Here is a 25,525-nt window from a genome sequence, read left to right as displayed (position 1 = left end):
ATAAAATCATATAGACTGCAACGTCACACTGATATTTGAAACGGAATGAGAATGAGCTGGTGACTCAGTACTTTGTATTAGATAGATGTCCTTGGCGAGACTGTCAGCTTAAAAATTCCTACATTAAAATGGAATTTCCTTATTTGCCTTGTGTTGCTCTCAGATCAGTCACTCTCACCTTTCTCTACCCATTTGTCAGCCTCTCAATCATCTGAACATTCTTCTATGCAACCTCCACTGTGGTTCTAACTCCTTGAGATCATCCACCACAAGACCCTTACTTTCCCCATTTTAAGTACATATTAAAAACCCTCTTCTGCCAATGCTATCTATAGTGAGTTTTGATGATTTGTATAGGACATTTTTCCTGTTCCCCTAAACTCTATCCACCTGCCAAACTGCAAGCTCATTGGGATCATCCCCCAAGGTTGACAAACACATGTTCAGATCAAACAGATGAAATGTCTCTTCAAAGACATGTAGCAAAGTCAGGTACCCATATGGAAAAGGAATTCACCAAAATGCATTGACCGGAAGAACTTTTACAATATTTCCAGGTACTAAGGGCTCTAAAATTGTTCTGGAATGTCATCAAAGCAATTACCATATAATGTATTCCTAACACCTTAGATTATTAAAAGTGAAAGATTTTAAAAATCAAGTTTACTTTCCACCAAGAATACTTTTTATTTTTTTTGCACCACATTCAACTTGGGCAGTGAAAATAGCATAGTTACTTCTGTTTTATAGTTCATTTCTAATATGGCGTGCTTACATTTTCCACAGCAAAAGACTTTACTAAAAAAAAAATATTGGATCTGTAAGGAATGTTTAAGAAATATAGAGCAGTGATATAAGGGATGGACTAGATGACTGCACACATCTCTTCCAATCCTAATATCTATGAATCACATGTTGCTGCTGATGTAATAATGGAGGGGCGTGCCTGAGATTACTAAAGGTGAACAAATGGCAGGAAAAAATAAAGGGTGAAATTCTTACAACTCCATTTAGATAACTGTTCAATATTCCAAAGAAGAGAAAAAAATTGTGAGTACTCCTCCACTAAAAAAGAAAAGAAATACACAGATCAATGTCACATTTAAAAATAAGTTTTACAAGATTCCACAGGAACGAAGCACTAGGATAATAGTAGCAGTAGACTTGTCCACCTTGTAGAGCCTGGCATGCATGTTGTTGAGATGGTTTCCTAAACTCTCTAGGATATTAAAAATGCAGCCAAGATCATCCTTATCAAATCATATGAAAAGCAACATTGGCTCACTGTCCATCTCCTAGAATAACCACACCTTTTAAACTCTCAGTTAAAGCTACCAGTGTTGTTTCAGAAGCCAAAACTTACTCCAGAGGGCTGTGCTGGGCATCAGAGGAATGTTTTTTATTCAGGAAAAGCTTTCATTTAAAAAGGTTCAACATATAGAGAATGATCAATGCACTTCTGTGAGCAAATCCTTGGGATGCTATGGAGAATGACTACCTAAGGTGCAATCATATCACATATCTATTTGAAGAATGCAGGACTGGTTGCTGTCTTGTCCACAGAAGGGGAAAAAAACAAACAAACAAAACAAAACAAACAAACAGGGATCAGAGGATGAATACTGAATACAGAAAAAGCCTGCTTTGCTAGATAGCCAAATAAATTCCATTTCTCCATTCTATCTGGAAGACTTTTCAATACAATACTTCTTGGGGATGCATAACACTACTTTGGTTATTGGGTAATTTTGGATAAAAAAAGTTCTGGTTGAATGAGTTCTAATATATTATTAAACTGGCAAAGACACATGGTTGAGTGTTGCTTTGCACATGCTCACAAGGCAAATCTGAGTGATAATGATGACTTATATTACAACACTTAAGCTTAATAAGTTTTAAAATGCTACCTAGTGTTATGCTGAATTGTCTAACAAGTATTAAAATTTAAAGCTTGCGAACAAGTTTTATAGAATTTCACAAATATTTTATTAGGTTTGTTTTCCTTCATTAAGCAATGCTTTAAGACAGGTAGAGACAAGCTAGAGTTTCTGTTACACAACAGCAGGCTCCCATGATAAACCTGATTACAATAACCCTGTCAGAAGTGAACTTCCTCCTCAGCGCTTTTAAAAAAGCCTCACCCTTGCTTATTATCATTCTGAAGTCGTTTCAGAAGAGAAAGAAGGGCTATTGGCACCTGTTAATTGCATATCTGCAATACATTTAAAAAAAAAGGGGGGGGGGGAATCCCACCAAATAGAAGGGTTAAAATGTACTCCAAAAACAGTAGCAGGACTGCGGAGGGAACTGGTGTTTATGATTTGGAATGAAAAAAATGAAGGCAGCAGAGTTGGTTTGCACAACTTATATGCTTCTATTTATATTTTTTACTAAGTTCTAAAAACTCAACAGAGCCTTAACTGGCTTCTGTGTCAAATCTAACATCTCTGGGAAAGGGGAATAGAGATAAGAATTTTATGAAATGACACTCAGAGGATTCCCACTGGCAAAAATCCGACCTCAGTAGCCAGAAAAAAAAAGAGGCGGCCCACTTGCTATCATTCTTAGAAACTACCACCAAGTAACCATCTCTGTTCTGTGTTTACTTTTTATGGTGTAAACCAATTTATTTGGTTCTAAAAATTGTACCTCCAAAAATAATCTAAGTCTCTTAGCCACTGCCCAATCAAGTTTGCTTCTTGTAAAACATAAGTGCTTTAAAAGATGTAATATGTGCTTTAACCATGATGTAATCTTAATTGTGGCCACAATACACGACACACTACCCTTCAAAGAAAAACAATGCATTCTTCAATAAAACATAATTTTACCATAATATTACCTTAAAAAGGTGTGTATAGCATTTTAAATTTGGGCAAACTTGCCAAGCAAAGAAGAGGATTCCTGCTCCATCAAGTTTACAAACTAAAACCCTGATCCTGATTTCAACAGAACTCTCCTTGGAGGCAAGAATCTGCCTGCACTGTGTGGATCCAACTATGCAATAGGGCCTAAAGACTCACAAAGGGACTGATACATAGAAGTAGAGAATGATGTACAGTTGTCACTGGAGTGGGGAAAGTTTTGTGGAAATGAACAAACATTTCAACTTAATTCCCAACAGATCAGTCTTAAAGAGTTGGTTAACAGATTTACCTACAGTCAGGAAGCTGCCTACAGTAAAAATGCAAATGTACAATCCAACAAACCTGGGAGACTGGAATATTTTAAATGCTGGCAGTTTCCTATAAGGGATGTTGACAACTTGAATTATTTGAGATTGTCTAATTTCAATAGCGTGCCCTTAAATTGTATGTCTTTAAATGATTTTTTCAAATTCATTTAAAAAAAAAAAAAGGGGGAGGGGGGAGATTTTCAAAAAGCCAAAGAAATTTAGGAGTACAAGTCCCAATGGGAGGAGGTGGTCATCCTCAGTTCCAATCCTGCCTCTGCAAGATTCACTGTGTATCCTTGGACAAGTCACTATCTGTCGCAGTTTACCCACCGTACAATGATCATAATAATACTCTCTTTTCACAGGAAAGGTGTAAAGATAAATTCACTAATGACTGAGGCATGCTGATATTACAGTGATGAATGCCAAAGAGGAGATCATGAGGAACTGAAGCATTCTGTAGTCAGTGCAGGGGTTGGATGGCATGCAGTAAATAAGGCATGGAGCCACACATTGGAATTATGAGGATAAAAATAAATAGTAAACAGCTGCTTCATTTTCCAAGCATCATCCATGCTATGCACTAAAAATGGGTCCGATATTAAAAACAGTATGTGATCATGTAATTAAAGTATGCATCATAATGCATACACACAAGGGGACCAAATTAAGCTTATAAGGAAACCTCAATTCTGGCATTTCCTAACTTTTAAGTGCTTACCTCTGCAAACAAAAGAACTTCTAAATGTAGTTTTTTTTGTATGTAAGTTATATCAGTTTAACTTATCCATGAATCAAAGCCCTGAATTTCTGTAAGAGCTGAACAAGACAATGCTCAGAAATCTGATTCAAACGGTCAGGAAATACACAGATAAATAATCTGTTTAATGTGAAAGTAGAATTGAAATATTAGAGAGAAATAAATTGAATAATTCATAAAACGTTGTTTGTCATGTCTTCTATTCCAGAGTGGCTACCACATGCTCTATCAATTTAATCTAACATTATTAAGCTTCTGCTTTTACTGCATTTTTTCCCATCATATTTTTTGTGATTTTTCCTTCCCTTCACTGGTGCTGGGATGACAACATTATTCACCAATGTGAAAGAGACTTGGCAATCAAGATGAAAAGGTGAGCCATGCTGAAAAGATGAACATTCACTAGCAAGCTGTCCTAACAACTCCTCCAAAACAAAAACGGAGACATATTTAAGCAAAGATTTCACATACATCTATTTTTAATGGGGCCACTTTTAGCCTATGGTAAAGAAACCTAGGCTTCCCCACCGCCCACCCACCCACCCACTTTTTAAAACTATACATCTGAAGAGAAGAAACGTTAAATCATAACATCCACTTGAAATCCTAGAAGGATGACATTAACCTATATCTAATTTATACAACCTGCATACCTTTTGGGGGAAAAAGATTAATGTAACCATTTTGTGGTTGTGAGAGTTTTAGATTTAAGTGTTCTCACTGTTCAATCTTTTAACACTGAGAGCAAACAAATTCTGAGTCATCTTTAGTAAAACGGGGCTGCAAACAGCTATGCTAAATAACATTATGGAGGAGCAGCAGCAGCACCTATCATAGGTAAGGCCGAGCAGAGCTCTTTGTTTAAGATTGATATGTTATCATGTGTTCTCGTACAATGCTGTCTTCCAAAGGACAGCACAAGTTTTAGCTAGAGGCTTGAGAACAATGCTTAAATACACTTTAAATTTGAATTACACAAATGAAATATATAAATGAATAATTCAAGAGTCTCTGAATACTCCTCCTCTGCCTTTCAGAGCATAAAACACCCAATTGAGGTACTATATTTTCAGAGGAGTCCTCAGTTCTACATTCTCAAGCAAAGATACTCAGCATAAAAGGAGTAGACTAAAGAGCATGATTATTCTAATATATTGTTTACTACAGTACATTTTTAACTGGACAAATCAAACATTAGTGATACGAAGCCAGCCACTGATTTTACAATGACACTGTAATGCCTAGGATCATTCAGTAAAGTACCTGCTTACCAAATACAATTGGTTAAAAGCTAGAAGAGCAGCAGGCAAGTAGAGCTGGTCAGGAAATTTCCACTATCATTATTTTCCAAACAGCAAATGCCTGTTTCACAAAATTAAAGTTTTCCATAGGAAAATTTCAATGTTGCTGAAAAATTGATTTTCTGACAGAAAATCTGAAGTGATGGCTCCCAGGTTGCCCACCTGGACAGTTTTTTGTCAATTTTACTTTCACCCAGAAGCTGAAAATTTTACTTTGGTTCTCCCAAAACAGAAGTTTTCTGGAAATCTTTTCCCACTAAATCTTTGGTCAGAAGGAATCTCCATTTTCTGGGCAACTTTACAGATATGACAACAGGGCATGCCAACAGAATAAAATTGAGTAACTAAAAACCAAGGAACATGTAAGCAAACATCATTCAATAGTTTGTGCCTGTTCACCTATCAACATATGCACTTCTGGAGTGCACTGCGGCACAAAACTAGCAGAAAAAACCACACCCCTTCCCGTGTTAGAACAATTAGTTGTTTGTCAATGAATCTTCATAAAATGATTTGTTAAAAAAGAAACCAAATGAAAACCTTCTAGTGTAATAGTAATTGCCAAAAAATATTCCATATAGAAGACATAACATTGTTTGTATCTGAATTCCTGTTTAAACCCTCTTTCCCCATTCCACTCCAATTCTCCTTTCTTCCTACTCTTCCTTCTAACCCTGAAGCTGTATCAGCAAGAGCAATCTGAGTAGATGTTCAAGACAACTACAAATCTACTGTTTGGCAGGATCAGAGTTTGAAAGGGAAGCTGCTGCTGCCCTGTTCCACCCTTCTTAGGTTACTTGCAGAGCTTGGTAAGCCAAGCAGTTTAATGTGAATACAGTGGAGCAAGGAGTTTTGCAAGGGAACTGGGTGATGGGCTTCTCTTTCAAGATCCATTCCTGCTGATTGGGGCCCAGTAATTGAGCATTTACATCTGCAAAGGAAAGAAGAATGAAAAGAACAAAAGAAGAGAAGGGAGAGAGAAGAATAAGGAAAATAATTTAATTTTAATCTGCCCCTTAATCATGAGCTGGAAGAAATGATGGGTTACAGGTGCCATATTTTTAAATTACTGTTTTACCTGCAAAAGCGACGCCGTATTTAGACCTGATTTTATGTATATATACCTTTACATCTGTTTATGCTATTTACAAATGCATATTTTTTCTGCTTTTACTTTTGATTACTTGTGCAGAGTCACCACAGCTCAGAGAATTTTAATTCTATTCCTTTTTGTGCAGCAGGCTTGTGTACTAAATTTGATCAATTACACATGTGGAAAGCCATTCAAAGCAAGGGAATTTACAGGTGTCACTTAATGCCTGTAGAACCTTTATTAGTGAAGATGATGCAAGTACAGTAAAAAACTCAGCTTGACTCTCAGATCTCAAAATAAGTCTGCACAGCTGTCAGTCTAAAAACAAACCAAAAAAATTTAAACTTGCAAACGGAATACTTTAGAAATGGAATAACAGATGTACAGGTTTCAGAGTAGCAGCCGTGTTAGTCTGTATCCGCAAAAAGAACAGGAGTACTTGTGGCACCTTAGAGACTAACAAATTTATTAGAGCATACGCATCCGAAGAAGTGGGCTGTAGTCCACGAAAGCTTATGCTCTAATAAATTTGTTAGTCTCTAAGGTGCCACAAGTACTCCTGTTCTTTTTGAGATGTACAGGTTACCATGACCATAACATTTTTTGCAGTGCCACTTCTCAGAGCAGAACCACACTTTAAAGGACTTGTTTTCTTACTTCTGACCTGACAAACCAGGAAATGGAGGAAACTAAATATCATGAATACTTAAATATTTTTATGGAAATTGGATATAACAAAGATCTGGTTGATGATGAAGCTTTATGGTCTCAACATGTGCATATCTAACAGTCACCATCTTGGCCATCACTTAAGGTTTGAACTGGGGACTTCCATAGCTGAAATGCTTGAGTCTTTACAGCACAAGCTAACAAACTCACACCCCATCTGGGAACAGGAGGGGATGGACAGACATGGACGCACATGCTCTCTGACCAATGGGTTACAATTTTACTCAGAAAAATGGGAAATTCAGATCTTCAACCCAAGCTATTTTATGAAGTAAAGTAATAGCAAATGACATATGCAAGCACTAGTAAAATACTCATTGGGTTTACAAGTCAAAATTAAAAATAGGGGAACTTCTTACATATTAAAAACTCCAAAGATATGAGGAAATGGTTTAGCATGTTTGTGTGTTCATTTTAGGGACATATTTCAAAACCTAGACTACATCTGTGTCACTTAGCTAAATTATTTCAATCAAACTGAAGGTAAGAATTTCAACAGAGTAGCCTGATGCAAGATACAGAACACCAGAAATAAAAAGGAATTTTACTCTTCTTTAAGTAGGCGGAACGAGGTAGGTAAGTACAGTTCTAAAACTGAGTGATTCATTTCATCAGCCCCTCCTAGAAAAGTACTATAATTAGGAAGAATAAATCCACACCTATAACTAAAGAAATACTGTCTAGTTTATAAACTTTCACAGCTTACCCAAACAGTGAATGTTAAGCAGCTTCTAATTTTTCTGCTATTGAAGTTGAGGAAATAATACATTTATATAGAATCTTTGATTTCAAAAGATCCCAAATAAACTACATATACAGAAATCACAGTCAATTACTGAAATGCACTCATTTTTTAGGTGAAACATGGTAGTTGCTTAACAGCATGCAGGTGCAAGCATACTGCAAAGACACAGCCAAGTTACTATGGCCTCACTGATGCTGCACTCACCCAAGTGCATCAATAGGCTTTCTGGGGGCATATCCCATGGTTCTGTGTGCTGCACTAAGCTAAGCTGCTCTAGGATACTTTCCTCCAGTGAATTGTAGGATAATTTGTCTGTCCTTCTGGGAACAGGTGGAATTTTGGGAAGGCATAGGAGGAATATCAACATTCCTGCAAGGTACATTGGTTACCAGCCCGAGTGAAAGTAGCACCCAAGTTCTAGCCTATACTCACAGAGAAGCCAACCAGCCTGAGTTTAAAGTACCACCAAACTTGGGTGAGATGGCTTTATATGTGGACAGTACAGGGGAGAGGAGAAGAGAGGGGCTAGGGGCAACAGCCAAGCAAGAGCCCAAAATAACTCTGCAGAGAGATATACCCCAAAAGACACAAACTCTAACAAATCAGTGCCAACTGACGCCTTGCTAGGGCATTGATTCAGTATTGACTCAGAGGGGGAAAAGTGACACCTTACTGAGTCACCAAGAGGAGAGGCAGTGTTCTAGTGGACTGAAGGAAGTAGGAGCTAGGAAATTTAGTCCTCTAATCCACAGAACAGGATTAGCAAACTGCCTCATAGTGCTGTCCCTGTGCCTCAAACCTGACTTAAAGGGATCATCTCAGAGCTCTATTTAATAACAGGCTTTAAGGGACTGAGGCCTGGTCTACACTACAGAGTTAGGTCAACGTAATGCAGCTTATGTTGACATAACTCTAAGTGTCTACATTACAACATTGCTCCCACCAATGTAAGTTACCCACTACACTGACCTAATAACTCAACGTCTGCAAAAGGCGTAACGCTTAGGTCAATGTAGTTAGGTTGAGGCAGTGTCAGTATAGACACTGCATTGACTGTTCCAGCTGTCAGCCCCTGGTGGCTGACAGCCTGGAGCTCCGGCCTGTCACTGCCTCACAATGACAGTTAAATCGGGGGAAGTGCTCCTACTGAGGAAACGCACTGCTGACAGGACTGTAGTGTGCACACAAAAAAACCTGACGTAATTACTGTGGTAGCTGTACGTCGACATAACTTAAGTAGACTTAATTTTGTAGTGTAGACTTCCTCTGATACTACAAAGACTTATGCACATTAGTATCGCTAGCCACATGAACGGTTCTAATTTGTTTCAAGGACACTACTTGCATACATATCTTTGTGGGATTGGACCTCAAAACAGTAGTTCAATATTGTTTTATAGAACCATATAAACATAGGGCTGAAAGGGACCTCACAAGGTCATTAAGTCCAGCCCCCTGAACTGAAGCAGAACCTAGTAAACCTAGACCATCCCTGACAGGTGTTTGTCCAACCTATTCTTAAAAACCTCCAATGACAGGGATTCCACAACCTCCTTTTGAAGCCTATGCCAGAGCTTAACCACACTTATAGTTAAATATTTTGTCATCTTAAAAAACCTTAAGTCATCCTTACTAATGTATTAAAGAAATTTTTCGAATTTTTTTTTTTTTTTTTTTTTTTCAAAAAATTGGAAACATCAGTGATCATTTTCTTTTATTAGGACACAGTAATCCATTTATCTTAAATACAGACTAATCTTTGTAAGGCTAGCTAAGGAATGTGTGCTAAAGAAGTGAAAGAAAAACAATAACAATGGATGATTTTTAGAAACCCAAAATGCTTTTGCATTCAAACATTTTTTAAAATCTATTTATAATAAATGCTTATTGTAAGCATTGCGTGCACACACACAAAAAATCCTTAAAAAAAAAATCTAAAGAAAAACCAACCAGTTTAAATACAAGACCAGAATACACTAAAAAAAGGTTCATTTTTCATTATTAGCCATATTAATGTAGTTTTCCATAAAGTAGATTCAGTGCTGTGAATGTACTGAACTATTTTTTGAAGGAGTGTGTAGCAGAGCTATTACTTCTCTTTGGATTAATTAGGTAATGTAAACCTAATCCTAAAAGGAGATTTACTGACAATCATCTAACAAATTTTATAATGAACCAGCGCAGATTATTTGAAATCCATAAGGATTTGATATAAAGTACTAATTTCTAAAACTGAGCCCTTAAGGTTAACATATAAGCCCACAAGTCCAATCCTTGTTTCTGTCACGCATGGCAGGAAGTTATCAAAACTGTTGTGTAAGTCTCGCTTCATAATCCATGGGAAATTCTGATTTTATATTTTCCTTCAGGCTAACTAGCAATTATTCTGCATCCAACACTCACAGGGAAAATAAAAGACTCCTACTGCTTTAACAACTAAAACTTGACAGATTTATAAAACAAAACGGCTTTTACCTTTTTAGCTTTGTTTGAACAATGCTGAATTGATTCTGCTGCATATTTGTGGCATCTGTTTAACTCAAGCCATTTTTATTAAGCAATCAAGATATTAGGTGGTCACAAGTAAAGAAAGAAAAATATTCACAGATCATAATCACCACAGCCATCTTTCAACTGTACTTTTGACTATAAACAGTGAATTAGAGAGATGCAAAATCCAAGGGCAGACCTCTGAACACTCAACACTTTGGAAAACTCGGTGATATTTTGCAGCTCAGCCCTATTTTGAATATGAATGAGACGAGGTAGATGAGATAATATTTTGTATTGGACCAATTTCTGTTAGTGAAAGAAACAAGCTTTCGAGCTTACACAGAGCTCTTCTTCAGGCCTGGAAAAGATACTATGAGTATGTTTACATTGCAATTAGACACCCAAGGCTGGCCCATGCAAGCTGACTCTGGCCCTTGGGCTAAAGGGCTGCTCAACTGTGATGCAGACATTCAAGGACGTCTCCGGGACCCTCCCATCTCACAGGGTCCTAGAGCAAAGGCTGCAGCCTGAGCCCAAATGTCTACACCACAATTAAACAGCCCCGTAGCCTGAGCCAGCTGGCATAAGCCAGCCACATGTGTCTAATTGCAGAGCAGACATATCCTCAGAGTGTCACAACTAAATACAAGGTAGAACAGAACATTCAAGGTGAAGTAGGCAGTTAACACATCTACAGTCATACAACAAAGGAGGGTTAGTGGGTTACAGATTGCTGAAATGAGCCATAAATCCAGTGTTTTTATTAAGTCCATGATTTTTAGTGTCTAGCAGAGAGATGAATTTAAGTTCCCAGACTTGTCTTTTGAAGATGCTGTGCAGATTTCCTAAATGGATGAGGATTGAGAGGTCAGATATGGAGTTATCACGTTGTGAAACCTGTTCGTCCACAGGTGACATAGTGTTTTTGACTTTTATCATTTTTTTGTGAGAGTTCATTTGAGAGAATAAAGATATTTTGTTTTCACCCACACAGTTATTGGGACATTTAGTGCACTGGATGAGATATACCACATGTTGTGATATGCATGTGTAGGACCCATGAATCTTGAAAGGTTTGTTGTGGGGGTATTGATCATCGTAGCTGTGGAGATATGTTTGCAGGTTTTGCATCTGTTGTTCTGGCAGGGTCTGGTGCTGCTTTGAGTTGATGTGTCCTGGTCTGTAGGGAGACCTTGCTTCTCATGATGAGCTTGGCAAAGTTGGAGGGTGTTGCTTGAAAGCCAGAAGCGGGGGTTGGGAAAGCTTTCTTTCAGCATGTGGTCCCCATCGTGTATGGGCTGTTAATGTTTAATGATACCCCATGGGAGTTCTCGTGTGGGGTGGTAGGTGACTTAAGAGTAAAAGTATTCCACTTAGGAAGGAGCAATCAGTTGCACACATACAAAATGGGAAATTACTGCCTAGGAAGGTATACTGTGCAACAGGATCTGGAGGTCAGAATGGATCACAAGTTAAATATGAGTCAACTGTGTAACAGTGTTGTTAAAAAAAAAAAAAAAGCAAACACCATTCTGGGATGTATTAGCAGGAGTGTTGTAAGCAAGACACAATAAGTAATTCTTCCACTCTACTCTACGCTGATTAGGCCTCAACTGGAGTATTGTGTTCAGTTCTGGGCACTACATTTCAGGAAAGATGTGGACAAATTGGAGAAATTCCAGAGAAGAACAACAAAAACAATTAAAGGTCTAGAAAACATGATCTATTAGAGAAGATTGAAAAAATGGGTTTGTTTAATCTGGAGAAGACTGACGGGGGGACAAAATAACAGTTTTCAAGTACTGTACATAAAAGGTTGTTACAAGGAGGAGAGAGAAGCATTGTTCTCTTGAACCTCTGAGGATAGGACAAGAAGCAATGGGCTTAAATTACAGCAAGGGCCGTTTAGATTAGACATTAGGAAAAACTTCCTGTCAGGGTAATTAAGCACTAGAATAAATTGCCTGGGAAGGTTATGGAATCTCCGTCATTGGAGATTTTAAAGAGCAGGTTAGACACACACCTGTCAGGGATAGTCTAGATCAGAGGTTCTCAAACTGGAGGGGGGTGGGAGGGGCATGAAGCTTTACCCACAAGCAATGAATAACTAGCAAAGCTTATTCCTCCAGATATATCAGGTCCCCCAATGTCGCTGTGCATTTTGACAAATTTCTGTTAAGCTTGCATATCATTACACAAAGTTGTTGCCATCCATACATTAAATTGTTTGCTACGACGCAGTGTGCACATTTAATTGTGAGCATGGACCACAATCGCAGTTTTGCTTTTGCTCTTATTACAATGAATCGTCGGCTCATCCTGCCTTGAGTGCAGGGGACTGGCCTAGAAAACCTCTTGAGGTCCCTACCAGTCCTACGAGTCTATGGACTAGGAGTGTGTGATCAAAGGGCTTTTTCCTGAGAGAACCTGCTTCAATACAGGGTATTTGGGTGGCCTGTTCAATGATGCAGTCTACTTCTCTGGTGAAGTGTTCTTGTTTGGTGACCGTGGTTTTAAGTGTGTTAAAATGTGCACCCCAGACTTTTTCCTCAGAGCATAATCTGTGCAATCTGACTGCCTGGCTAACATATTTCTTGAATCAGGCAGAGCAGGGGCTTGAACCTGGGTCTTCCATGTTCCACACAAGTGCCTTAGCCAACAGGTTATTGGACATTCTGGGGTATTCTGGTCTCTCTCCTTCCCTCCCTCGTTTTTTGGGGAAAGTCAAAAGATCGGTTTTCTTTCTAGGTGGAATGAAAATTCTGAATCCTCAAAATTTTTCATGAAACATAATTCTTGTTTCCAGTCAGCTCTTGTAATGCCTTCCTTGGTAGGGCATCAATGGTCAGGTACAGGATGTTGTCAAGTTCTCCTTCCCGGGGGAAAGGGAGGAGGAAATGAAACCACACACACAGAAGCCACTAATTTCTCTAATTCTCATCAGGCAGAAGAGGATCTGACTGTGCAGTGCCCTCAAAGACAGAATCCCATAGTTAGAAGGGGTACGAGGCAGTAAGTGCTTTAGATGTTCTACAAAGTGGGCCAAAGGGAAAGGCAGCTAAGTACGAGCAGCAGGGAGACTATTTTCATATGGACAGAACATATTAACGTGATCTCTTTAGCAAAATTTACATTGTTACACGAAACACTAAAAAAGAAAAAAAATCCAATAAATATAGCAAGAACACATCATACTATAAACTGATAGAACTTGCTTCCAAAAAGAGGGAGATTTCAACTGAGTATTCAAAGGATATTATGCCTTTATGGGAAAAAGAGCCTAAATTCTATTTATGTTTCTGTATTTCCCAAGAGATAAGCAAACATAATACAAACAAACACTTGACGGTAATTAATCATTGGGACAATTTACCAAGGGTCGTGGTGGACTTTCCATCACTGACAGTTTTTAAATCAAGATCAGACATTTTTCTAAAAGATATATTCTAGGAATTATTTTGGGAGAAGTTCTATAGCCTATGTTCTATGAGGGCAGACTAGATGATCACAATGGTCCTTCCTGGCCCTGGAATCTATGAGAAAAACCTGTTCAGTACTTATCAAGTTATCAACCTAATTATTCTAATTTAAATATGAAAGTAATCAGAATAATTTGCTCACTGGCTCCTGCATGACTACCAGGAAGCAAAATAATATCACAACAAAGGTAGATTCACTCAAATTGTCAGTACCATAACCCAGGAGTACAATATACCATAAGATATGTAGCTTATTAAATAAAAATAAAAGGATAAAAGTCACCTCTACACGAAAGATCTTGAGATCAACTCCATACAATTTCATCTCCTCTGGAAAATACTGAAAAGCATTCAAGTAAGGAATGTGACCATCTATAACAAACCTAAATAAAAAAAGAGTTTAAGTCAAATCAACATTTAGTTTAAAGCATCATGTACTTTTTTTTTAAATGGCACTTAAAGCTGCCTGTTCTTTAACGTGAGAGCTAGAATATTAAAATTCAAGCTCAGATGTGACTCTCAGATAAAGTTAGGGCACTGAGTTTACTACAGACATGTTTATATCCAGCTTTCCCTGCACATTCTTTATACAGTCAATTCTTACGAATAGGTAGAATAATTTAATTAAAATATTTTCAATATTGGGCTATGCTCTTAAGAAGACAGTAAGTACACTTTTATGATAACACTGTTATAGGGCTATAGCATTTTGCTCCCCAAATCCATTACATACTTAACTAAACATGCAAGAAGAGTTTAATATTTCCACAGCAAGTATGCAGAGCTCGTGCAATCAAGGTCACAGAACTGTTAGCTTATATGTAACTAAATCAGAAAACCATACAATTATGTATTTTATCAATATATAAAATGCATTTATTTTAGATAAATGTCTAAACACACTTCGGATTTTTAATTTTTCAAAAAATATGGTGGGGGGGGGAAATGAGGGGAGGAGAGAGTGGTAATAACATGGGCTTTTTCACATAGAGATCACAGGTTCAAATCCAGCCCATCTCAATAGTGTCATCTGCTGGCTATTCAATAGCTCACATGAAATGAGTTGTGGTCTAGCTCTTAGTAGGCAGCTGTTTAAATCACAAAAAACACCATAACACTTACCAATATCTGGCACCCAGCTGGACATTATCAGCAAACAAACCAAGTTTTGAATTGAGAGGGAGACTGAATTAACCTCACTATAAGAGGTGGCCGCTCCAGGTCGGAATTAAGGCACATTAGTGGAAACTTTATACTACCCATGATGAGGCTAAACAGCAGGCCTCAGCCTAGAAAGTTATCAAACCAACAGGTTTCATGAACGCTAAATTCACTACACTTTTTTTAAAATCCCAGGATTTTTAAAATAGGATTCCTGGTAGGAAGTGATACTCTGGTTGGTATGAATGTTGCAAAATGTGTTTATTACAAAGAGAAAAACAAGAAAATTAAATTTCCTGCAGGAGGTTTAAGACATACTCAGATACAGCATAGGTTTTGACTGTAGAGTTAGGGAAGATTTTTTGGTTTATTTTTAAAATACACCAGTACCAAGTACTAAGTCACAAGGATGACACGCTTAGGCTATTTCTACACTAGAGACCTTACAGCAACACAGCTGTACCGCTGCGCCACTGCAAGACCTCTCATGTAGCTGATCTATGCCGACAGGAGAGAGCTCTCCCGTCTACATAATTAAACCTCCCCCAACAAGCAGCGGTAGCTATGTCGGCAGGAGAGCGTCTCCCGCCAACATAGCACTGTCCACACCAGCGCTTCTGTCAATGTAACTTATGCTGGTCAGGTGGGGAGGGGGGGAGAGAGGCTTATACCTAGATATCTGGGCAGTTACCTTAATTCAATGAGCAAGAACAAAAACAGTAAAGAGCAGTGGTTTAAAAAAAAGAAAAATGAAAGAAGTCACTGTTGTAACAGAAAATGCAATGTTGATTTTAGAAAAGGACACCAGGAACTTGGATGGCCCAATACTGAGATGACATATTCCTAAAAAGTCAGTGCCTGTTTGCAAAATTTCACTGAACAAACATGCAGTACTTCTCTTTGTTTAGGCCCTGGCAGACAGTGTCAAGGAAGTAAAAGAAACACCACATACTAGAGGGCAGAGACAGAATATCCCTTCCTTCAACTCACTTTTATAAGTAAAAACAAAGTTAGAGAAATTACTAAACAGGCATTCCTTAAGAAGATTTAAGTCATAGAAAAGAAGCTACTTGTTGTATATTACTTGCTATTTATCAACATTCCATTTAAGAAGAACTACTGTAAGTGAATGTCAATCACTCCCTATGACTGCACTCTATGACCATTTCTTTGAGATCTGGAATTTAAATTCATAGTATAGTTAGAACTACAGTATAAATTTATGCTGAATTATTCTAGAAATACTAGATTCAAAGTTATTTTAAAATGAAGATACATTAAATAAATAATAGAATGATTGCAACATTTGTAACAGTTTTAATGTGATTTTAGAAAGTTATCTTGCCTAGTACTTTTTATTCTGAAATTCTGTGCACTCTTCCATCAATTTGACATCACTGATTCACAAATAAGGAATTAAATATATAACTGAAATGTCCAGTCTACACTGGGATCGGAATGATGCAGTTTTCCAAACCAATATGGACAGTAAAATCCCCTCTCCTCCCCGACCCCTGGAGAACTGTGTTAGACAACTGCACTACAGGACCAGTCTATATTTGCCTGGGGCAAGATGTATTTTGATACACTTTAAACACAGTACTCACTAAACATGGTTCTACCTGTTACAACTGTTTTTAAAGAACCCTCATAGCCCTAGTATAAAGGACCCATTAATAAGTTGGACACTTATCAACTAAGGCTATGATTTAGTCACAGGTATTTTTGGTAAAAGTCATGGACAGGTCACGGGCAATAAATAAAAATTCATGGCCCACGACATGTCCATGACTTTTACCAAAAATATCCCTGACTAAATCTCTACTTCTGGGGCCCCTGCTCCAGCCACCCTGGGACCACTGCTGCTTGGGCAGTACCCAGGGCACACCCAGGACCGCTGCTTGGGCACTCCCCGAGCCAGCCACACCAGCCGCTGTTCCAGTGGTCCCTGGAGCCAGCTGCTCGGGGACCGCTGCACGGGTGTTCCCCGGGATCTCCCCCAGGACTGCTGCTCAGGCAGTCCCTGGAGCCAGCTGGCCCCAGGCTTCCCGAGCAGCAGCCAGTGTGGCTGGCCCCAGGTACCCCCGGAGCAGCTGGCCCCAGGTCGCTCCAGCAGCAGCCAGTGCAGCTGGCTGTGGAGCACCTGAGCAGCTGGCCCCAGGTCACTCCAGCAGCAGCCAGTGCAGCTGGCTGTGGAGCATCTGAGCAGCTGGCCCTGAAGTCAGCCACACCAGCCACTGCAGAAGTCACAGAGGTCATGAAAAGTCACAGAATCCATGACTTCTGCAACCAAGCAGCCTTAGTTATCACTCACAGCAGTTAATCTAAGTGACATGTTCTCCATTCTAAATATAGAGAATATCACAAATACTACAATGAAGGTAAACATTGTGTGGGAAAACATCCAATTTTCGTATGACACCTACCCAAAGAGCCCATGTTCGAGAATATTTTTTAAAAGCAGTTCTAACATCTTTTGGCACGTCCACACTCATTTTATGAAGTGTTGTTTAGAATTTAGAATAAACTATGTTTAAACAAGGTTTCAAACACTTTTCTATTGCAAAAACATAGATGGGGCTTATAGTCTCTGTCCTTTTAAATATGGTAATCCAAGTGTGGGTAAGCCCTAGGTCTTGTGTATAATATGAAAAAAACAATATGCCAAGGCCACAAAACAGAAGTACAACAAACTGGTTACAATTTTGGTCTTGCCAACATAGCTAGATTTAGCCAAGTTTGGATTGCATTACAGTATTATTCTACAGCCAGGTGAAGTCTACAATGTTAAAACTGTAGTCTTACTTGTTGAGATGAATAAAAAAAATAAACAGCACATTGAATGTTAGTTTTCAAATATTGCTATTTGAAACATATGTAGGAACATTTTAAAAATGTTATTTTTAACCACAGTGTCCCTTTAAGATGAGTTAATTGCAAGGTTATGTACTGAATGCACCAAATAGCAATAAGAATATTTTTGGTGCTGTAATATAAATCCCTTAGAAACTGTCTGGTTGCCTGATGTGGTGCCCAAGCACGAATCACAGGGGAGGAGCAGTAGTCAGCTGACTACCACTTTACGGGAAAACCACACACACACACACACACACACACACAAAAAGGTGGAGCATTTAGCACGACTATTATTCTATTGTTTTAAATATTCATGAACTACCTACAAAGAACTAAAATGGCAAGCCTGAATATTCGCACAATTTCTGGGCATATTTTTTTTCCTCAATTTGGTCTGTCATTGAGTCTATGCCTATACTTTATTGCATACAAAAATGTGTTAAAAAGACAATTATTTAGGTCAAGAAAATGAAAGCTAGAAAATGCCAGATTTATGGTTTGTATTGCTGCTGATGTTCTGGCAGTAGCACAAACCTGGATCTTTAGAGTATTCGTTCAGTTATTAGGCAGGCTATCAACATTCTCCTCAGGAATACAAATGAGAGAAGTGAAACTGCAATATATATCTATTTACAACTCAACTAAATCTGAAAATAATTTCATGGGACAAAGAAAAGGCACTTCTCTAACACTAGGACTTTCTCCCTGACAAATTTCAAACACTTGCTGCAAACAATCTCAAAAAATGGTTGCAAGAATCTTCTATCATGGAAAGTGTGAGGCAAACAAAATATCGGATCACTATCAGCTCTACCTATAATTCAACTAGTTAACAAGAAAGCAACCCAAATTAAAAAAACATTACTTACAACAGCAGCAAATATTTCACAGAGACTATTCATACCTTAAGAGATCTGATAATGTCACTGGTTCTCTCAGCCAGAGTAATGCAATATAGCAGAATGAAAGTGTCATTGGCATAGACATCCTCAAGTTCCCTTTTTTCCTCTTAAGTAAATATGAGCCACCATCTACCGATCCGGAGCAGATAGATGTGGTTTCTCTTGCTGATAAGAAAAAAAAATTACATATAAAATAACTTTATAGACAAAATATGCTACACTGAACATGTAAATATGCAGAGAACAAGAGAAATCGATCATCCAACAAGCTGTGTTTAGCCATTACGGTTTCAAATCAAAGCTTTGGCGTTAGTGTTCTAAATGGCTTAACTCTCAAAGTACCTCTTACTGCAACACAAGAAGACAAGCTGGCTGAGAACCAGTGCCAATGTAGCTCCACAGACTCGCTAATAAGAGATCAGGGTAAGTAACAAATATTTGAGGACCTGGGAATGGGTTATGGAATGGATCACTTGATGATTACCTGTTCTGTTCATTCCCTTTGAAGCACCTGACATTGGCCACTGTCAGAAGACAGAATACTGGGCTAGATTGACCTTTGGTCTGACCCAGTATGGCCATTCTCTAGGGGAAATTCCCACTGGCACACCAGAAAAACTGTGTGCGTCACCTCAGTCTATACAAAAATGTTAAACCTGAAAGCACCATTCTAGTGATAACCATGTTTAAACTTGGCTCTCTAGAAAGGTGCTAATACTTAATTCCTATACAGCACATTACCAACACTGACTAATCCCTCACAACATCCCATGAGGTAGGTACAAGTATTATCCTAATTTTACACATGGGATATCAAGGAAGAAAGGATAAGTGATTTGCCAAAGCTGAATGTGTCAGAGTTGGGGATTTGAACTCAGCAATTCTTGGCTCTCAGAAGTGCCCTCATAAAGAGAATTACATTTTTATCTCAGGCATTAAAGATGCCGCAAAGACATTTAAAATAGAGTTATCAAGGAACTGACTCCCCAGTGCATGTCTGGTAAAAATGGCGAAGTCAACACAAAAGCTATCCTAGAACATCTATTGTGTGCATGCGAGTTACAGAACAAAAGCATGAATGTCAGGTAATCCTTTCAATCATCAATTTCACCTTTTATATGTATAAGCTGTGTCTAAAGGAGGCCTCGTGGTTGAAACTTCATTGCTAACTTTATATATGGCTTAATTAAAAATAATCCTCTTGTTCTATTTGTAGCTGTCTTGGTGACATAGCAGCTTTCCTTTCATTTGTTCCAGGTTATAAAGGGCACATTGCTCAGTCAGCACTAAACCTGACACAACATACAATTAAACATCATAACAACAACTTAAGAATTTAATAGGCTTCTCAAACAACGACTAGACTACACCAAATGGAATGTTAGCCTATCAGCTTGCTGAATAATGAGCTATTATCCCCAGATAAACATAACAAAGATAAAATGTTTATTAATTAGAAAAGCATTTTAAAAGGGTACCAAATCCCCCTCAGCAAACCATCAATAATTCAATGAAACAGCACAGAAAAAATGTAATTATACACAATTTATGAGTAGCCAATGCATAGAAAAAAATGCAATACTGCTCATTTGGACCAACTTTCATTATACAAATGACAGCTACTCTGTACATATGATCTCTTAGACACAGCTAACCAAACCGCACCAGTAATTTTATGTTGCTGAATTCAACAGTATTGACTTTTAAAGTACTTTTACGAAAACAGGTGCGATCACTTAAAAAAATCTGGACTCCATTTTTGTAATCCACAGTGTGAAACAATGATAAGCTAGGAATACTCCTGAGGGCATTCGGCACCAAAAAAATAAAAATTCTGCAAATTTTATTTGTCAAATAAATGTGGAGGCTCCAGCATGGCATTGGGGAGCACAGGCCACTAGCTGCACAGAGGTGGGAGATCACTGTGCAGCTTCTCCCCGGTATACAGACTCAGTGGTGAGGCTGCACCCAACCCTGACGCAGCGCAAGGACCGGGCCTGCCCCTCTGTGCCAGGTGCACCAGGTGTAGCAGGCAGGCTCAGCAAGGCAGGATCCAAGTGTGGAGAGATCCAGGTGCGGGTTGAGATGGTTCTGTGTGGGGCAATCTGGGTGCAGGCGGCTCAGTGTGGGATCTGTGTGTGTGAGGTGGGAGGGGGTCTGGATGCACAGGGGCTTGTTGGGGGGTTCCAGGTGCAATGGTAATGGGACTCTGCAGGGGGGTCCCAGATGCTGGGGGAGTGGGGATCCAGATGCAGCTGGTTGAAGCTCAGTGGAGTGGGGATCCGGGTGGCTCGATGGCATGGTCCAGCTGCAGGGGGAGTGAAGCTCATCGGGGGGAGGGGGAGTGTCCTGAGTCGATGGGAGTGAGGTTTGGCGGGAGCATCTGGGTATGAGGGGGGTCTGGATGCACGGGAAAAATCTGGGGATGAGTCTGACAGCCCCTGATGCCGTGCAGGGGAAGAGGAAGTCCCGCCCTCCCAAGCCCAGCCAGGACGAGCAGCTGAGCCTGCACAGGGTAGGAGCCATCAGTTGGGTCTTCACCAGTCCTGCCCCCTACCCCACAATGATTTACCTCTCTGCCAGCTGCCCTGGGTATCCGAAACATACTGCTGGGGAGGGTCGCATGACCACTCTTGTGGCTTCCCTTTGCTTCCCCACCAGAAAGTCAATTTTCTGCAGGGAACACAAATTCTGCACATGCACAGTGGTGCAGAATTCCCCCAGGAGTATAGGAAGGATCTGGTAATTACTTGCCTTCCTCAAAATTATATCTGTTACTCTACAACTGCTATAAAAGATAAATATTACTGCAGAAAGGAACCGTCCTAAATGGAAGAAAGAACTAAGGAAGGAAGAAGCTTTACAGACAATGTGAATTGTAAAGCAACCTGTGTTGGAACATTTATAACAGTAAATGTTCACTAAAAAGTTTTGCCCTACCTATTATTTGTATAGTGCCAGTGTGCTATGTGAATATAGAAGACGACAAAAATCCCTGCTCTGAAGACCCTGCTACTTAAGTAGAAAATGTAAAGACATAGGATGGGAAATGGGATAAAACACGTGTTGTTAATGAATGGGAAAGCTAAGCGTGTGTTTTACTGTTTCCATTATTTTTGTTTGGATTTTTTTCTTTTATAATTTTGTTATTCTTGTTGTTCTTCACTGAAGGGAAAACTAGAGTTTATAGGTTTCAGAAGAGCTGCATTTTAATAGAAGACCAAATGGAAGAGCACAGGAAAGAATGATGAGATTCCAGGCATATGAGGCTGCGTAAAGGGAGAAAAAATGCGAACAAGAGCAAGACAAACATGGCAGCAGCATCTGACATAGGGCAAAATAGAGGTGGCACCGGGGAAGCAAAAGGAGATGCAAGCAAAGAGATTTGTGAAAATAGGTTATGGACAAGATTGAAGTTGACGTAAAAGTTCAAATCTACTTAGATGCTTTTATGTCCAACAGATATTGTGGTATTCCTGGCTTCTATCCAGACAGTGCTCCTGCCCCTCCAATTTTGTATTGGGTTTTAGTTAGAAGGGTTAGTACAATGGCTAGTAAGCGTCTAGTAAAATTTCCAAGTCTTTGAGTGGACAGGAGAGATTGATGGGAAGTTAAAAAACTGAATTATGGTAGAGAGGAGTTATGGGGGGAGAAAAACATACAGACCGAAAATATAGAAGAGAAACCAGAAAGCATAACATAGGGAAAAAAATGGGAGAGATAAAAAAAAAAAAAAAAAAAAAAATACAACCACTGAAGACAACACATTCTTTGCCTATAGGAAAGAAAAAGTTAACTACAGCCAGAAATTGAAAGAAGATAACACAGAAGTCTTGCATCTGAAGAAGTGAGGTTCTTACCCAGGAAAGCTTATGCTCCCAATACTTCTGTTAGTCTTAAAGGTGCCACAGGACCCTCTGTTTCTTTTTATAGATTCAGACTAGCACGGCTACCCCTCTGATACTTAACAGAGAAGTAAGACACACAATAAACTATATTTTTGAAAACTTAATAGAGATATGAGTGACAAAATTGTCACTAACTACACATATGTTACTGCCTTAAAATTGCAGTGCTTTTGAAGGCATGGTCCTGAGGGGCATGCTGGCTTATTATTTTTCTACCCTGAGTAGCAGTCATCAGGTAAAGTTTAACCCTGTCCACAACCACCACCATCACCCCCCTAAACAAAACCAAACAACTCCCCCCGCCCACCCCCCAAGAAAAAATAGAACTTTTTTCAGCGACCCTCATGTTTCACGTGCCTGTCTAGCCTTTAACTCCTTGGAGAGGGACCGTGACTATTTATATGACTAGTACACTGTTGATAAATAAGAAGGAAATCCTCCATCTACATTTTCTACCTCTATATGAGCAACAAATCCTTCTGATTAGTACTAAACAAACAGTCATTTTTAAAACGCATCCTAACAATATAGAACAGTGACTTCAAATTATATCTGCTCCTACCTGAGGCATTGCCAATGGAAGAAACATGTCCAAAGCTGCTTTCGGTCTGTAAATCTCCATCACTTTCAGAGAAAGATGACAAGCCATGAATACTTATTCTCTCTGGTTCGCTATCCACATCTGTACTGATGTCAGATATCTGTTTTTTTAAATAAGTTACAGTTTTATCCCATGTTAGTTCTAACGCAATAGTTTGACCTGTAAAAGCTCAATAATGTCTCAGTTAGCAAACATGTGATTGACAGTCTAGGTGTAAGCTAAAGCAAGTCATACCGAGAATGTTTTTGCTTTTAATCATGTAAATTCATAGCATTAGAAACCACTCTTTCAAAAAACTCTTCCTCATTTTAACAGTGTGTTTGTCAGAATAAAATAATTCCAATGATTAGGTAGCCATCCCAACCTGCCATACTACCCAGGAGGTATCCAATACACAGAATCATAAATATTCATGAAATATGCAATTTGAGAAGGGGGAAGACTGTTAGATTTGGAGCCGATTGGAAAATTCTAGAACTAAATAATTTTTTGACTAGCTCTATAACCTGTGTGAGATCAGATAACTCCACAGGAGTGGCTCTTCCAAAGAGAGGTTCAAAGATTGGTTCTTTTTGGACCTTTCTCCACACAAAATACTTGCATGACCACCAGGATTCACATCTGCAAATAGTCTCGCCTATGGATCACAAGCCAAGATAGCCCTTTAGGGTATGTCTACACCACAGTGTAAGCCCAGGGGTCAAACTCAGGCTCAAGCCTAACCCCCTTCCATCAACACACAAATTGTGTCAACCCAGAGCTTGGACCCATGGTCTCAAGACCCTACAGGGGTGGAGGGTCTGAGCCTGAGTCAAGCCCAGACCCAGGGTTCAAGCCCTATTGCTCTGCAGTGTAGACGCAGCACCACTGGACTCGTGCTCTGTGAGTCTGCCAAAATCACCCCACAGGATAACTTTCTTTGTCCTCTGGATAGTCAAGTGTGGTGGACAGTCAAGTTTTCCCACACTGCACCAGGAACAAAGGGTTATAGCAGGCATTTTGACAGGGCACTAGAAAGTCTGGGATATGGGTAGTTGGACTCAGACCTGCACAATGCAGTGTAGACACTGGAGGTCACAGGTGGTGACCCAGGATTCAACAATTCCAAACCTGGGGTTACAAATGAGAGTAGATGTTTAAGCCATATGTTAACAAATCCAGGGTCTGCTAACTCCCATGAGAGGGGAAGGTGCCAGAGCCTGTGTTCCACCCCGAGTCTGAATATCTACATCTCAATTAAGCAGCCCTGTAGCCCGAGCCCAAGTCAGCTGACATGGGCCAGCCTCAGGTGTTGTATTGAAGCGTAACATACCCATAACATATTTGTTTCTATGCCATCATTTGTGGATTATGTCAGCGTCAACACAGCTCTAGAAATATAGTGCATTGTAATTTGTGCTCCATCTGCTGGCTGGCTACACAATAGCAAAGCAAGATATTAAAAATGAACAATTTTCCATCAGCACAACAGATATTTTCTTAAAATGGCAAAATATATTTAGAAAATGGGCTTCATTAAAATGAGCAAGTTGTATGCATGGCTTGAATAACAAAAACAACATTTTAAAAGATAAATGCAAAATAATTTGCTTATCAGCTATGAACTTCACTTACAGATAATGCTTTGCTAGTATAACTAGCTGGTGTGGTGCAATATGCCTGTTTGCTCTTCTGAAGGTAACGTCTCCAGAAATTGCATAGAATTTCATCCTGATAAGCATAATAATGAATGATTAGTCTATATCTTATAAAATCATGTGTGTGAAAAAACAAATTGTGACTTTACAATTCAAGAATCTTGAAAAATGTTCTGAGTCTGCTTTCACGAAAACCTTGTTTATAAAATTATAAATTACTTTTACTGTTCCTGGTAAATTTTATTTTCAGAGGTTCTCTTTCTCGGCCCCTCATCTATTGGCCCATTTCCTGTCAGTTTTTAAGAGCAAATTATTCTGTCTACCTTAAAATAATTATATTCTTTAAGTAAAAATCATAAAGACTGTATGTACGAATACAAAACCTTATGTTCAGATCAACATACCTTCATCTGTGGACACACTCCTAAAGTTTGCAGAGCTTCAGCTTGCTTCTTGAGTATGTACTGAAAACCTTCACAAACATACCATTCCCAGCCTTTATCTAAAGAGCAACAAATAAAAAATTGTTGGGATTGTTCTGGTTTTACATATCTACACTTTAATATTTAATATATTAATCTCTTGGTGCAGGGACTAGGTACCTCTTTTAAATAAGAAAATCCCAAATGCTGGAGCAAAGGGCCAAAAACATACTAAGTGATTAAAGTACCTCAATAAGTAAGTG

At 39.0% G+C, this 25,525-nt stretch overlaps 1 protein-coding gene across 2 annotated transcripts in view; it reads right to left on the bottom strand.

The window, feature by feature from the left end:
- TAF1B (TATA-box binding protein associated factor, RNA polymerase I subunit B) overlaps window positions 1-25,525 on the bottom strand; it is a 58,967-nt gene that overhangs the window by 24,240 nt on the left and 9,202 nt on the right. Inside the window, exons 4-8 of one of the 2 annotated variants that reach the window (XM_054024437.1) lie at window positions 25,245-25,342; window positions 24,818-24,913; window positions 23,165-23,303; window positions 18,697-18,859; window positions 14,059-14,158 (exon numbers count right to left, since the gene is read on the bottom strand). In XM_054024437.1, coding sequence (XP_053880412.1) covers window positions 14,059-14,158; window positions 18,697-18,859; window positions 23,165-23,303; window positions 24,818-24,913; window positions 25,245-25,342 — 596 coding nt within the window. The remainder of the gene's footprint in view (window positions 1-14,058; window positions 14,159-18,696; window positions 18,860-23,164; window positions 23,304-24,817; window positions 24,914-25,244; window positions 25,343-25,525) is intronic. The other variant, XM_054024439.1, reaches the window with a different exon arrangement.

Source organism: Malaclemys terrapin, chromosome 3 (genome assembly GCF_027887155.1).
Source record: "Malaclemys terrapin pileata isolate rMalTer1 chromosome 3, rMalTer1.hap1, whole genome shotgun sequence".
NCBI lineage: Eukaryota > Metazoa > Chordata > Testudines > Emydidae > Malaclemys > Malaclemys terrapin.
This window is presented reverse-complemented; position numbering and strand designations above follow the sequence as displayed.